General features: G+C 48.6%; 2 protein-coding genes across 4 annotated transcripts in view; one reads left to right on the top strand and one right to left on the bottom strand.

Moving 5' to 3' along the window:
* The window catches only part of LOC132455498 (FERM and PDZ domain-containing protein 4-like), a 24,874-nt gene extending 23,956 nt beyond the window's left edge, over positions 1-918 (bottom strand). The window contains 1 exon segment of the mRNA XM_060049359.1: positions 815-918. Within this exon segment, the coding sequence (XP_059905342.1) occupies positions 815-918 (104 nt within the window).
* LOC132456488 (E3 ubiquitin-protein ligase Midline-1-like) overlaps positions 776-14,112 on the top strand; it is a 28,211-nt gene continuing 14,874 nt past the window's right edge. For all 3 annotated transcript variants that reach the window (XR_009525490.1, XR_009525489.1, XM_060050848.1), the window contains exons 1-2: positions 776-1,825; positions 10,892-10,987. Coding sequence is in view for 1 of the 3 variants with exons in the window: in XM_060050848.1 (XP_059906831.1) it covers positions 917-1,825; positions 10,892-10,987 (1,005 nt within the window). In the remaining 2 variants the exon portion in view is untranslated. The remainder of the gene's footprint in view (positions 1,826-10,891; positions 10,988-14,112) is intronic.

The following is a 14,112-nucleotide window of genomic DNA, read 5'->3' as shown; positions in this document are numbered from 1 at the left end:
AACGTGAAACATCCACAAAATATGATATTTCTGGTCCAAGGATACAAACGAAAGATGGCTTTCCGATATGCTTCATTGGCTGACGGAAAAAAAACAAACAAAGTCACAGAGTTTGTCCAATGTTTAAACTCCGACTGAGGAACAATCCGGCACGATCCCCTCCCTGTTCCCCTGTCGATTCCCCCTCAACATCGGGTCCACCTGATACAGACCAGTAAGCTGTCTCTGCTCATTTAATCACGGGCACATTTTTCTCTCTCTCCCAATTTGTCTTCCCTGTCTGTCTCCCCCGCTCATCCCAAATCCTCTTCCCCTTATCCTCCCGTCTGTCCGTCTCTCTTTTCTTTCTCCCCCTCTTCGTTCCCTCTCTTTGTCACTTTCTTTCCGTCTTGGACTCTGTTCTTCTCCTTTCTCTTTGCTACACCTTTTCTGTCTCGGAACCTTCCTGTCTCTGCCCATCTCTCTCTTTCCTCTTCCTCTCTCTCTCTCTCTCTCTCCCCCTTCTCTCTCCCCCTCTCTCTCCCCCATCCCTCTCTCCCTTCTCTTTCCCCCCTCTCTCTCCCCCCCTCTCTCACTCCCCCTTATTTCTCCCCCATCCCTCCCACTTCTCTTCCCCCTCTCTCTCTTTCGCCCCTCTCTCTCTCCCCCCTCTACCCCATCTCTCCCCCTTCTCTCTCACCATCTCACTCCCCCTTCTCTCTCCCCCATCTCCCCCTTCTCTCCCCCCTCTCTCTCGCCCTCCCCCCCCCCCCACCATCTATCTCCCCCTAGATCGTGCAGCCTCGCTCCACAACCGCAACCCGGACCCCGCGACCTCTCCACCTCCACCGCCTCCTCCGCCGCCCTCTGACTCCGCCCCTCCTCGCCCCGGTGGCCGCCGCCCCCACCCCGCCGTGCAGGGCGTGGTCTGAGCAGCATGGACACTCTGGAGTCGGAGCTCACCTGCCCAATCTGCCTGGAGCTGTTCGAGGACCCGCTGCTGCTGCCCTGCGCCCACAGCCTCTGCTTCGGCTGCGCCCACCGCATCCTCACCACGGGAAACTCCGCCTCCTCCTCCTCCGTCACCTCCTCCTCCTCCAACGCCGCCGTCGCCGCCGCCCACGCCTCCTTCCAGTGCCCCACCTGCCGCTACGTCATCTCGCTGAGCCCCCAGCGCGGCCTCGAGGGGCTGAAGCGCAACATCACCCTGCAGAACATCATCGACCGCGTGCAGCGCGCCGCCAACGCCTCGACGCTACCGCTGCCGCCGGCGCTGTCGCTAGCCGGCAGCGCCAACGCCAACGCCAACGCCAGCAACACCGCCGCCGTCGCGCCCTACATCGGCGCCGATTCGCCGACGGACGAGGGCGGGCGTCACCACGCCCACGCACACGGACACGCCCGATACAACCACAAGCACCTCGCGCTCGTTCCCCTGCTGGTCAGCACCACCACCGTGGGCGTCATGTCCACGACTCCGCCCCCTTGCGTCGCCCCGCCCCCGCCGCCGCCGCCGACCCCGCCCCCGGAGCCGGTGCGCTGCCAGTTCTGCGAGCAGGAGCCGGCGCCGGAGGCGGTGAAGACGTGCGTGACGTGCGAGGTGTCGTACTGCGAGGAGTGCCTGCGCGCCACGCACCCCAACAAGAAGCCGTTCACCACGCACCGGCTGGTGGCGCCGGTGGCCGACACCCACCTGCGGGGGCTGCAGTGCCCGGAGCACGAGGAGGAGCGCGTCAACATGTACTGCGTGACGGACGAGACGCTCATCTGCTCGCTGTGCAAGCTGGTGGGGCGGCACCGCGACCACCAGGTGGCGGCACTGAGCGAGCGCTACGAGAAGATGAGGGTGAGTGGCGGGGAATGGGGTAGGTTTTGGGCGTGTTCATTCATAAGGTTGTTTCTTCTGACCTTTTTGTTTCATTCATTCATTCATTCTTTCAGCTTGAAGGGCCTTCCTTTCCTCTGTGACATTCATACCCTATTGTGGGTTTGAGCATATTTCTATATCTATATCTGTACCAACATTTCATTGAGCTTTTGCTTGCTGCCGCACCGCGTGATTTGAGTTGCACGGTGATATATCTGGGGCCGTCTCATGCATCAGAAAAACACGGGCCGACATTGAGACGGCTCAACTGATAATCTTCACTCGTCATTCAAACTCTTTGGGAAAACACATACGTTCTAACTCTTTATTTGCGTCTTTAACCCCGACGTTCGTGCCGAGGACCACCAGAAGGACTCCACCCCCCTATTAGCATATCCGCTTTAGAAGCGTCTAAAGCGAACCGCCCCTCTCTCTCCGCCAGGACGAGTTAATGAGGGCGGCGTGATATTTAGCTATTATCTGCGCCGCGGTACCTGACTCCGCCACCAACCGAGACTTCCCCTGGACGCGATGCGGCACCTCCGCGCTATAATTAAACAATTAGCATAATCGCTGCTCCGCCCCAACCTGCCCAGAGGGTACTCGCACACACACACACACACACACACACACACACGCTCGCACATACATACCCATGCATACGTATGCACGCACGCACGCACGCACACACACAAACACACACACGCACACGCCACATAATCACACTCACACACAGGCGCAAACACACACACACACAGGCACACACACACACACAGTGCCATTAGCAACGGGGCATGCCGTTTTCAATGAGGTTGCAGGTTAATGAGCGTCAGTTTGCCTGTGTGTGTGTGTGTGTGTGTGTGTGTGTGTGTGTGTGTGTGTGTGTGTGTGTGTGTGTGTGTGTGTGTGTGTGTGTGTGCGTGTGTGTGTGTGTGTGTGTGTGTGTGTGCGTGCGTGCGTGCGTGCGTGTGTGTGTGTGTGTGTGTGTGTGTGTGTGCGTGCGTGGAACACGGAACCAACAGAGGGGGCCCGGGGGGCTTTTCATTTGACAGGAACACCCATGCTGTCCGTGCATGTGTGTGTGTGTGATTGTTTGTGCCTTGGCATATTAGTCTTTGAGTGTGAGTATGTGTTTGTGTGTGTGTGAGTGTGCGTGTGTGTATGATCCTTTGCCACATGCACGCATGTGTGTGTGTGTGTGTGTGTGTGTGTGTGTGTGTGTGTGTGTGTGTGTGTGTGTGTGTGTGTGTGTGTGTGTGTGTGTGTGTGCGAGAGTGTGTGATTGTTTGTGCTTGGGCACATTAGTCTTTGAGTGTGAGTTTGTGTGTGCGTGTGCATGCTTGTGTGTGCATGTGAGTGTGTGTGTGTGTGTGTGTGTGTGTGTGTGTGTGTGTGTGTGTGTGTGTGTGTGTGTGTGTGTGTGTGTGTGTGTATGATCCTTTGCAACCCTTTGCTGTCATTGCTTCTCTTTAAAGTTCACTTTCAAAAAACAACAAAGTTTGTATTGACTGGCTCTCCTCTTTAGGACTGGTTACGCTTTTATGTGGATGTGTGATAAAGGACCAGGTGCGAGTCAGGGCGCATTCACACAAGGAAAAGTTTTCCTGTACCGTAGGCTACTCAGGTATGATTGCCCCCCCTTTTTAGCCTACACTCAGACGTGAACTTATTCCTGCATGCAGGTGTCTGCTTTATTCTAAAGAAGTCCCACCTTCTCCAGTGAACCAAGAAAGACCGCGCCATGACGAACGGGGGATTATTGATCAAACACTCAATTTCGCTATCGCACCAACATGAACCCACTCGTGAACCGCTTTCCGCGATGTTTATTGTTTAATGGGGTAGAACGTATTGATGGGTCGTTCGTTTGCGACCGAATCAGTTCGAATTAACGAATCTTTAACAAGAACGAACCGACCTGATACTTCTCTCTCGTTCGTCTCGTTCGTTCTCAGACTCGACTCCTTACAAAGGCTAGTCGCTGAGTCACTGACTCACTGTTCGTTCACTGACCGTGAGTGGTGAAGAGGGAAGACCCTTAGTGAGCGAGCGTACGAAGATACGATTCAATATCAGTGAAATCGTAAATGCATTCTGTCTTTGTATTTTCTGTGTCATGCCAGATTACGAAAATATTTTAATGTCTCGTCAATCTGTCTCTTTCATGGTTCGTTCTCACGCACGCGACCCGGGACACTCACCTTGGTGGATCTTGATGGATTCTTGAGTGGGGGTGGCCATCTTCACAATAGCGTTAAGTTACTGTTAACCCAAGAAAAATCCCCGAATAAACACAACTGTACTGGGAAAACAATCATGAAATCCATCACTAGTAGAAGGGCTGCATGGACTATACGTCATCCAGCTCAGGTTGAGTGTCCGTGTGTGTGTGCGCATGTCAGCTCATTAGCATCTGTACCGTGGCCTGAGCACACCTCTCCGAAGTGTACTCAGGCCACGGAATTTAATTGTACTTGAGTACGGATGGTGTGCTCACACTTGCCATCTAGAATTAAGGGGACAAGCGTACTTGAGTACGGTACAGATGGCCTAGTGTGAGTGCTCCCTTAGACTGCAGACCCAGGGGTTTGAACCCTCAACCTTTTGAATGGGAGTCAATTCCCCTAAACGCCCGAGAACTCTTTCTATCCGAATTTAAAAAGGGCATTGACGGGTCGCATTAAAATCGGATCAGCCACTTTCATAACCAATTAACCCTAGTCACACAAAATGGTGGCAAGAGTCGATTTGAATTCAAACTTGTATCGACGTTTATAGCGAAATTTGTCCTGCATATACAATGGATTACATTTCCCAGTAAAAAACATGCAACTGTGTTTGCTGAAGACAAATGCGAACCCTTCATGTTTGCCGTTCTGTATTCTGAAACACATTTTCTTCTTAAAATACAAATTGTTGCGTTATCCTTAATGTTGACACGATAATGAAACAGGGGTTGTACCCATGCAAAAACTATTCCTCGCGATTGAGAAAGAAGGGTTTACAACCACGGGACGAAAACAACTCCATTAATATTCATTTAACATTTAACACTTGCTCTTGCACGAGAAAATAGATTAGTCTTTTTAATTTTCGTGAGGCTTGCCGAGGTTTGAGCGATCACCCACCGAGAACCGTAATTAGTGGCTTATCCAGGTCGGTGTGTTGAACGGAAATACATCTGCCTCTCATTCCTCATTCATTCCCTCTCTATTTATACGTCTGTATATTTATACATCTCTCTCTCTCTCTCTCTCCCTTTCTTTGTCGATGTCACGATGACTCCTGTCTCGCTCTGTATTTCTTTCCATGTCGCTTTCTCCATCGCTTTCTCTTCCTTTCTCTCCATTTATAAACCTACATTTGGGTGCTCTAAATATTTTTTGTGTTCATTCTGATGTCCAAATAGAATAATTTAAATGAGCTAAAAAGAATAACAGTCCTCTTTCTGTCTCTTTCTTGTTCCTCCTAGTTTGTCGTTTCTGTGTGTGTGTTATATTATATTAATATTAATATACTTTCTCTCTCTCCCTGTTTTTATCTCTTTCTTGTTTACTCACGCTGTGTGTGTGTGTGTGTGTGTGTGTGTGTGTGTGTGTGTGTGTGTGTGCGTGCGTGTGCGTTCATATGTGTGTCTCTCCCTCGTTCCCTGTCTCTTCCTATCTCTCGCCCTCATTCTGTCCATATTTTCCCTTCTTTCTTGTTCTTTATCTCTCGGTCTCCTATTATGACTCTCTCTCTCTCTCTCTCTCTCTCTCTCTCTCTCTCTCTCTCTCTCTCTCTCTCTCTCTCTCTCTCTCGTAGTGTAGGCCATTCATGTCATGTATGAACCGATCAGGTCACTGCACTCTTGTAATTATCCCGTAGGTTAATTAACATCTGCGACATTAGGTAACAGCGGTGGTAGTTAAGCTAGTGTCATACACTTGCTTTGACTCGGTCCTCACAACACGCACGCACGCACGCACGCACGCACGCACGCACGCACGCACGCACGCACGCACGCACGCACGCACGCACGCACGCACGCACGCACGCACGCACGCACAGACGCTAGTATTGTACTCCTGCTCTAACTCTGTACTTTTTAAACCAGAATGTTGAGTGAACACTCAAATTTGAGGCTTTTTTTAGGCTAATCTGGAAAAGTGAAAGCTACTCAAGAATCATACATTATTGAAACACCAAACACACTTGACTTTTGAACACACAAAGGAAATACATTTGAAAACAACTTTTTCCGCGTACTTTTTTAAATTATTAAATACCACTTAAGACTCCAATTATGAAGTCAACTCAATGGTTGGAAAAATACAAATTTTTGGATAAGTGCTCTGTTACACTACGGAGGATAGAATGTTTTGATTAAATAATTAAACACGTCTAATTTTTTTTTTCAACATTTGAACGTTGTTTTTCTAGGCTTCTGCGGTTACTACATTGAACGGTAATGGACTCTCTCTCTATTTCTCTCTCTCTCGGTGGTGGAAGGTTTAAATGGTGTGATAAAGTGTTTGTCCGGGCTCTCTCTCTCTCTCTCTCTCTCTCTCTCTCTCTCTCTCTCTCTCTCTCTCTCTCTCTCTCTCTCTCTCTCTCTCTCTCTCTCTCTCTCTTTCACCACTAACACCTAAGAGATGAGAGCAGAACTGGGGCCAATGGGGGGGGGGGAGGAAGACAGTGGGTGAGACAGGAAGACAATGTTGGGAGAAAGGGAGACAGAGGAAGAGACAGGGAGAGACAGGAAGATAGGGGAGAGAGACAGGGAGAGGGAGACAGGGGGAGGACAGGGAGAGAGTAGCAGCAAAAAAGTAACAGATAGTGGATAAACAGTCAGTCAGGCAGACAAACTGCATGTACAGACAGAGACGGACAGATGTTAAGCGGCTGAGGTCAAGACAGAGAGACAAATTGTTTTTTGTTTAATTTGGGTGACCTTAATACCAATGGTACGAAAAAATCGAAAGGAACACACGGCCACACAGACACAAGCCCGCACACATACACACACAGACACACACAGACACAAAGCCCCACAAACACACACAAACCACACACATTAATACACACTGCAATGTATAACTTAAGTGCATACTTGCGCACACACGCCCCCACATAACCACACACACACACACACACACACACACACACACACACACACACACACACACACACACAGGGACCCAAGGCTACAGCAGATTGAAAGCAGCTTTGTGTTTTGCCCGGTTCTGATCTGAATTCTTTATGTAATAAATATGAGTCAGCGTGTGTGTGTGTGTGTGTGTGTGTGTGTGTGTGTGTGTGTGTGTGTGTGTGTGTGTGTGTGTGTGTGTGTGTGTGTGTGTGTGAGGGTGAGAGTGGAATTGTGTGTGTGTGTGTGTTTGTGTGTGTCTGTTTTTGAGGGGAGGAGAAAGCGAATGGGTTTGTGTTTGTGTGTGTTTGTTTGTGAGAGATTGTGTGTGTGTGTGTGTGTGTGTCTGTGTCTGTATGTGTGTGTCCTGACTCTCGAGAGCAGTTTCCTGCAGGGCATCCTAAACAGATCTCTGTGATCATGTCATACTCATTGTTATGTGCGGGAGGTATCTCTCGATTGAATCATTCATGTTGTAGTTATGCGTTGTGTTTGACGGTCAATCATTTGCCGAGGCGTGAAGCTGCACTTTCATTGCATGCAAATGAACAAAAGCCTACAAATAAGAAATACTAAAATCGTGGAAATAACAAAGCGGTTATTTGGAAGTCTAGGATATTCACACACAGCTTCTACACACAAACACACGCACACACACACACACACACACACACACACACACACACACACACACACACACACACACACACACACACACACACACACACAGAGAAATAGCATTGCTCACATATAGTGCACTTATCTCCAAATGTCTGGGACACATTTTGAATATGATATACCGCCTCCACACCTCGTCAGGGATATGCAGTCTTTCAAGCTCAATGACCCGTTTATTATGGTCTGTTCCCTTTCGCTCATGGTGCATTTCACTTCAATATCGTTGGTGCTATTTACGTTTCATTTTGCCCCACTTCCTGCTTGCTTCCAGATCATGTGTCATGCGTCATGTGACCAGACATCGTTGATCCCCCCCCGTGCCTCTTTAAGAGCTGCCATGTTTATAATTATTAATTTATGGCGCCCACACATTCTGTCTGTGTGTCAGCAACATATTAAGGCCATCCTCAGAGCTGGCACATAGCATCAGCCCTGCAGACACACACACACTCAAAGGAACACACACCAACACACATGCACATAAACAAACCCGCACGAACACAACCCAACACACACGCAAATGAACACATCCAGACACACTTTCTCTCAAAGACACACACACACACTCACACACACACACACGCACGCACGCACGCACGCACGCACGCACGCACGCACGCACGCACGCACGCACGCACGCACGCACGCACGCACGCGCGCGCGCACACACACACACACATAGACACACAGTGTCCTCTAATCTATCTTTATCTTGTCATCATCATTAACCACATCCAGGGTTGGGGTTCGACTCCCTCCAATAGAGCAAGGCATTAATGACTGCCATGGGGAGTGGTTAGATTCCCAATGTCAGCTGTATCTATTCTCTCTGGGTTTTGTGAGGCGCGTTGGCAAGAGGCACGTTGTTCAAACCCTCTTTCAAGGAAGGACGGATGGGAGGAGGGAGGGAAGGAAAGATGCAAGGAGAGAGGGGGGAAGGAGGGAAAGGAGGTAAGTAGGGAAGGAAGGAGGAAAGTAAAGAAGAGAGGTTGGGAGGAAGGGAGGAGGGTCACAAGGAAGGAAGGAAATTGAAAGAAAAAGAGAAAGAAAAATAAAGTGATAGAAAACACGAAAAAAGGAGAGAAAGGAAGAAAGGGAGAAAGAAGAGAACGTTGTAAACATCAGAGAACAGGGACGGGGACATCACGCGTGACTTGTTAGCGGGCGGCCGGCGGCGTGTTCCCTGGCAGAGGGAGGGAGGAGAGTGACATGAGGGGGGAGGAGGGGGGAGGAGGCCGAGGAACAGAGGGGTTTCAGGGGGAGATAAACTGGGACATCGCTGACACACACTGTCACCTGTTTGCTGCTTTTTTGGCTCGCAACGAGGCGGGCTTGTGTTGGGGAGAGGGGGAGAGGGGGAGAAGGGGGAGAGGAGGCGATGGGGGAGAGGGGAGATGAAGGAAGGAAGGAAGGAAGAGAGGGGGGGAGGAGGGGGTAGAGGGAGAAGGGGAGGAAATGAGGGGAGGGGGGAGAAGAGGGGGGGAGAGAGAGGAGAGGAGGGAAAACGAGAGAACAAGGGAGATGGAGGGAGGAGGAGAGGAAAGGGGAGGAGGAAAGAGAGGGAGGGGAGGGCTCGATTTGATGCCCAATTTGATGCTCGGTCGAACTTGTGCACATGGCTGGCTGAACAGAGGGCGAGCAAGAGAGAGCGAGAGTGGAGAGAGAGAGAGAGAGAGAGACCAAGGCAAAGGAGGAGGCAAAGGGCAAGAGAGAGAGAGATAGAGAGAAAGGGTGAGAGAAAGACGGGAGCTGGAACCAAAGAGGAAGGCAGTGAGAGAGAGAGAGAGAGAGAGAGAGAGAGAGAGAGAGAGAGAGAGAGAGTGAGAGTGAGAGTGAGAGACGGGAGCTAGAGCCCAAGAGGAAGGCAAAGGTCAAGAGAGAAAGAGAGAGAGAGAGCCCAAGAGAAAGCCAAAGGGCGAGCGAGAGAGATTTATATATATAGAGCGAGAGAGACAGACAGAGAGAGAGAGAGAGAGAGAGAGAGAGAGAGAGAGAGAGAGAGGGGGGCGTAGCATAGCCTAGCCCAGCGCAGCCTCCCAGCCCTCACTCGCTCTGAGCCAGCGACAGGATGCACAGGCAGTACCGTGACGAGAGTCCCCACCAGCAGCCGGAGGTAACGTCGTTAGCATCCCCCTAGCTCCCTGCTCCTCACCCCCCCCCCCCCCCCCCCACTGTGCTCACAACCCCTTTAACCTCCCCCCCCTTACACCCTCCTCCACAACACCTCCCGTTCCTGGGATCCCTTTATCCCCAGAGCTCTGCGTACGCTGAACCCCTTCAGTTAAAAGCAAACCGATTTTGTTGAATTGTCGTTTGTTTTTTTGTGTTTTAATGCGGGACCCCTTCGGCGTTTAGACTTTCTTCGGGTTTGATGGATGACGGAGAATCATGTGATCCGAGCAGGCGATCGTCTATGAACGGTTTCTCGGAAGGAGAGAGAAAGGAGGGAGTGGAGTTGCACCGTGGGTCTGTGATTATTGCTTTGTTTTCATTGGTTCCTGGGAGTATGGGGGTGGGGGGGGTGGGGGGGGGGGGGGGTGTGGGGGTGTGGTTTTCTCAGACGTGTCGCGTTGTCAATCTGAATGTTGCTCACACGCCCTCCAGTCGAAAATCGGTCCCCTCGTCTTTTTTTTTTTTTTTTTTCTGACACCATAAACGCAATCCTGGAATGAATCTGTTCCGACAAATGATCTGCAGAGTATTTCTAATTCTAGCAGTGAAACAACATTCATTTTGTCGATTTGCCAACTGTTTTGATTTAGGACGTTTAAACTCTTTTCTCGGAATCTCAGCTGGCATATGTTGTCTTGATCTACTCCTCCCCTCATCCTACCCCCCCTGCTGTCATATCGTCTACAAGCCAGGACACAAAATCCTGATAGCTATCCCCTCTTAAAATGTTTCTGATTTCCCCTTACTCCACCTTGGTCGGCTTAGCTTCAAGAGGTAGAGAGGATTGACTTCTATCCCAGAAGGTTGCTAGTTCGATCCCCGGCTCCTCCTAGCTGAGTGTTGAGGTGTCCCTAAGCAAGACACCTCACCCTAACTGCTCCCGACGAGCTGGCTGTCGCCTAGCGTGGTTGACTCCGTCGTCGGTGTGTGAATGTGTGTATGAACCGTCTCTTTGGATTAAAGCGTTTGCTAAACGCCCTGAATGTTAATGTAAACGATCCACCAGTGTACCCTAATTTATTTGACCCTCAGTTCCTTATATTTCACTTTTTCTGTGCGCTTTTCAGCAATCTCTGGACTGCAACCTGGGCCACCTCATCAAGAGGAACAATGAGCTGGAGTCTATGATGGGGAAGCTCATCCAGACCTGCCAACATGTGGAGGTAGGGGGCCATGACGCACCGTCCTTAACCAAACCCATCCCACAGCCTCACTTAAGACACTGTGATGTTCGAGGTCTGGTCAAACTGTCCTAAACACAGCCTAACAATTCAGCTTCACTGAGACGTCATGATGTATCATTGTATTTTGTACGTCCTGGCACTTAAAAATAATTCTCAGCATCGTGTAGCATCTTATCCTAGTTATCTTTGGTTTACACAGGGAATGGGTTAATCTAGCGATTGGTTCCATGAACATTCTTACAGTACGACAGAGATATATTGTTTCTTTCTTCTGACAAATGTGCTTATGGTAAATTGCGTTGGATAACATTTCCTAAATGTAAATCATGTTCAAGGGATAGCCGACTGAATCTGTAATATTTTCTTGTAATTATGAATGGATATCAAGGTGTGCATTATCATGGTGTTCCATGAGATCCATTGCAATCTCACGTCTATTCCAGCCTCATGTACCTCGGAGTAAGGCAACTGTACACAGCGTTACGTAGCAGCCCTATGATAGCATAATTAAAAACCAGGCAAATACGTGGCAAACACCAAACTCAGGTGATCGAAACAGAAAGTAATTTACTCAACTTTGAATTCAAACACCAAAATATTGAATCGTCTGACCTAGAAACTTTGCCAGCCTGTATCGTGCAATCTGTATGTGTCTGGGTTTACAGATGTCTGCACTCTGGGATGTCCCAGTGAAAGCATGTATTCTCTCTCTCTCTCTCTCTCTCTCTCTCTCTCTCTCTCTCTCTCTCTCTCTCTCTCTCTCTCTCTCTCTCTCTCTCTCTCTCTCTCTCTCTCTCTCTCTCTCTCCCTGGGCTAAGCCGCTGCCTATGTTGTCTGCCCAGTAAGAGGCTTTACATAAGGCATTGCATATAGGGTCATAAAGAAGCCAAGCCTGAGTTTTATAACGGACAACAACAGCTAGCTTAAGTGGCTCCGCCAAGCTCAGGAAAAGAGGATTTAGATTGAGATTTATCTTTCCCCCGCGATTTGTAATGTTTCACAACGGAAGACATGGAGCCTTATGATGGTTTTGTGTCTGTGTGATTTGTTTATATTTAAATATGAGCAGGTGGTGTCTGTCGTTTCACTGCAGAGCTGTTCTGATTGTACGTGGATTAGACTTTATTTGATTTCACAACCTCTGTGATTCAGGACTGCAAAAGCACACCCAAATTGTTATGGATGAGTATGATGCTGGGATTGTGTCTGCGTGTGTGTGCATGTGTGTGTTTGTGTGCCCGCAAGGTTAAATTCAGGGACCTTTAATATCCTCTTTGAAAACACGACACGCGAATTAGCTTCAAACGACTGAAGGTACAGTTAACCTGATCACGTGCTCTCAAGCAAAAGTGCGCAAGCCTCCCTGCCGAGACTGAAATATTCAGAGAGAAGGGCTCTCTAAATATTTGACACCAGTGGGGATCTTTTCCTCAACCCTTCTTGCACCAACCCCTGTGACCAGATGGGGGAGCAGAGAAGCCATTAATATATTCAGTTGATTCACGCCATTATTTTGAAAATCCCAGAATATCCGATTTTTCGGTTTGAAAAGTATTTCTGTCTTTAAATTTGCATTTTGCTTCACACGCACACACAGAGTTGAAGCACTATCAACATCTGCCGATGTTGGAAAGTATTTAACATGAGCAGGAGTTAAGCATCTGCAACACTTCGAGTCAATGGAGGCGGCTGACTGAAAGTTAAAGCTAACCCAGTGAACTCAAAAAGCCATTTTCCATAAATCTCTGCCTACCCCTTTAGCGCAGTTTTTCCAATATAGTTTTTTGGGGTCTTTTTCATGAGATCTGTGTTAACTTTTTACAAAAAGTGCTGTGAAGAATTGATGAAACTAATGAAAAAGTGCAAACACATTTGCCAGAGAAGTGCTAAGAAGTTTTGTGCTAAGAAGGTAATGATGAATATAAAACAGGTCCCAGTTTCATTAAGCGTGTCTGAGCAATCAGAATCTATTTTGAGTAACTGGGATACCAATGACTTGGCCTGGTATGGTGGAATATGATTTGTTAACACCAGATGAGACTCATTTGCAGATGAGTTTGGTCGATGTGCTTTCTGTTGAAGTTTGGTTTGGAGACCGACCAAGGAGATGAGCCGCCTTCTCATAGATGCATGTGTGTGTGTGTGTGTGTGTGTGTGTGTGTGTGCGTGGGCAAGTGTGTGTGTGTGTGTGTGTGTGTGTGTGTGTGTGTGTGTGTGTGTGTTGTTAGATGGATTACTTCCCAGTGGAAGATGTTTCTTGGCTCTGAAGCATTACTGCTGTTTTAATATCCACTTGAACCTGTGAGTGTGTGTGTGTGTGTGTGTGTGTGTGTGTGTGTGTGTGTGTGTGTGTGCATTCGCGCAAAGTGCCTAGCGTTACGCTGAATCCTATTATGTTGTATAAGACCAGCTCTAATTCACTCTGCTAAGAGTATGAGTCATTAGTGACCGTGAATCATGAAAGAGTTTGACTCATGTCAGAGATGAACAACGGGCATCCAAAATGGCCGGCAATTTTACTTTTCCAAATTGAAGTTGCAGCTAGGTGAAGGTTTTAGGTGAAGGCTTAGGTGACGAATACATATATAAACCACATATTTAAAATCATATCCATGTATATTTACTTCCATAAATTATTGTGAACGCTAACTATTAGCTATATGATAAATACACTGAATTCTGGCGGGAGGAATTTGTACCGATTCATTTTCCCCCGACGATACAGAGAACAGCAAATGAAACACGAGAAAGAAAAAGACTGAGAGATATAAAGAAAGAAAGCCACTAAACAGAATGCAACGGAGTGAGCACTCGTAAAGCGCAGTGTGGCTTTACGGCCTCGTTACAGGCGTGTTTAAAGGTTATGTGATTACGTTTCTGCTGCCTCCAGCCATATTAAGACCCCAGTGCGTGGGATGGGGGATTTAAACAGCTGTTACCAGATATTAGAGACACTGCTCGTGATTTTATCCACACACTGGAGTTGCCGGGTGAAATAAGGCTCCGGGTGTCTCTCCCTCTTAAAGGGAATATAATGTGTCTGGATCACGACTAGCCTAGCCTAGCCAAGCCTGCTTCATAATGCATTTTTCATATTTTGCAAC

This window comes from Gadus macrocephalus, chromosome 4 (genome assembly GCF_031168955.1).
Source record: "Gadus macrocephalus chromosome 4, ASM3116895v1".
NCBI classification, from domain to species: domain Eukaryota; kingdom Metazoa; phylum Chordata; class Actinopteri; order Gadiformes; family Gadidae; genus Gadus; species Gadus macrocephalus.
This window is presented reverse-complemented; position numbering and strand designations above follow the sequence as displayed.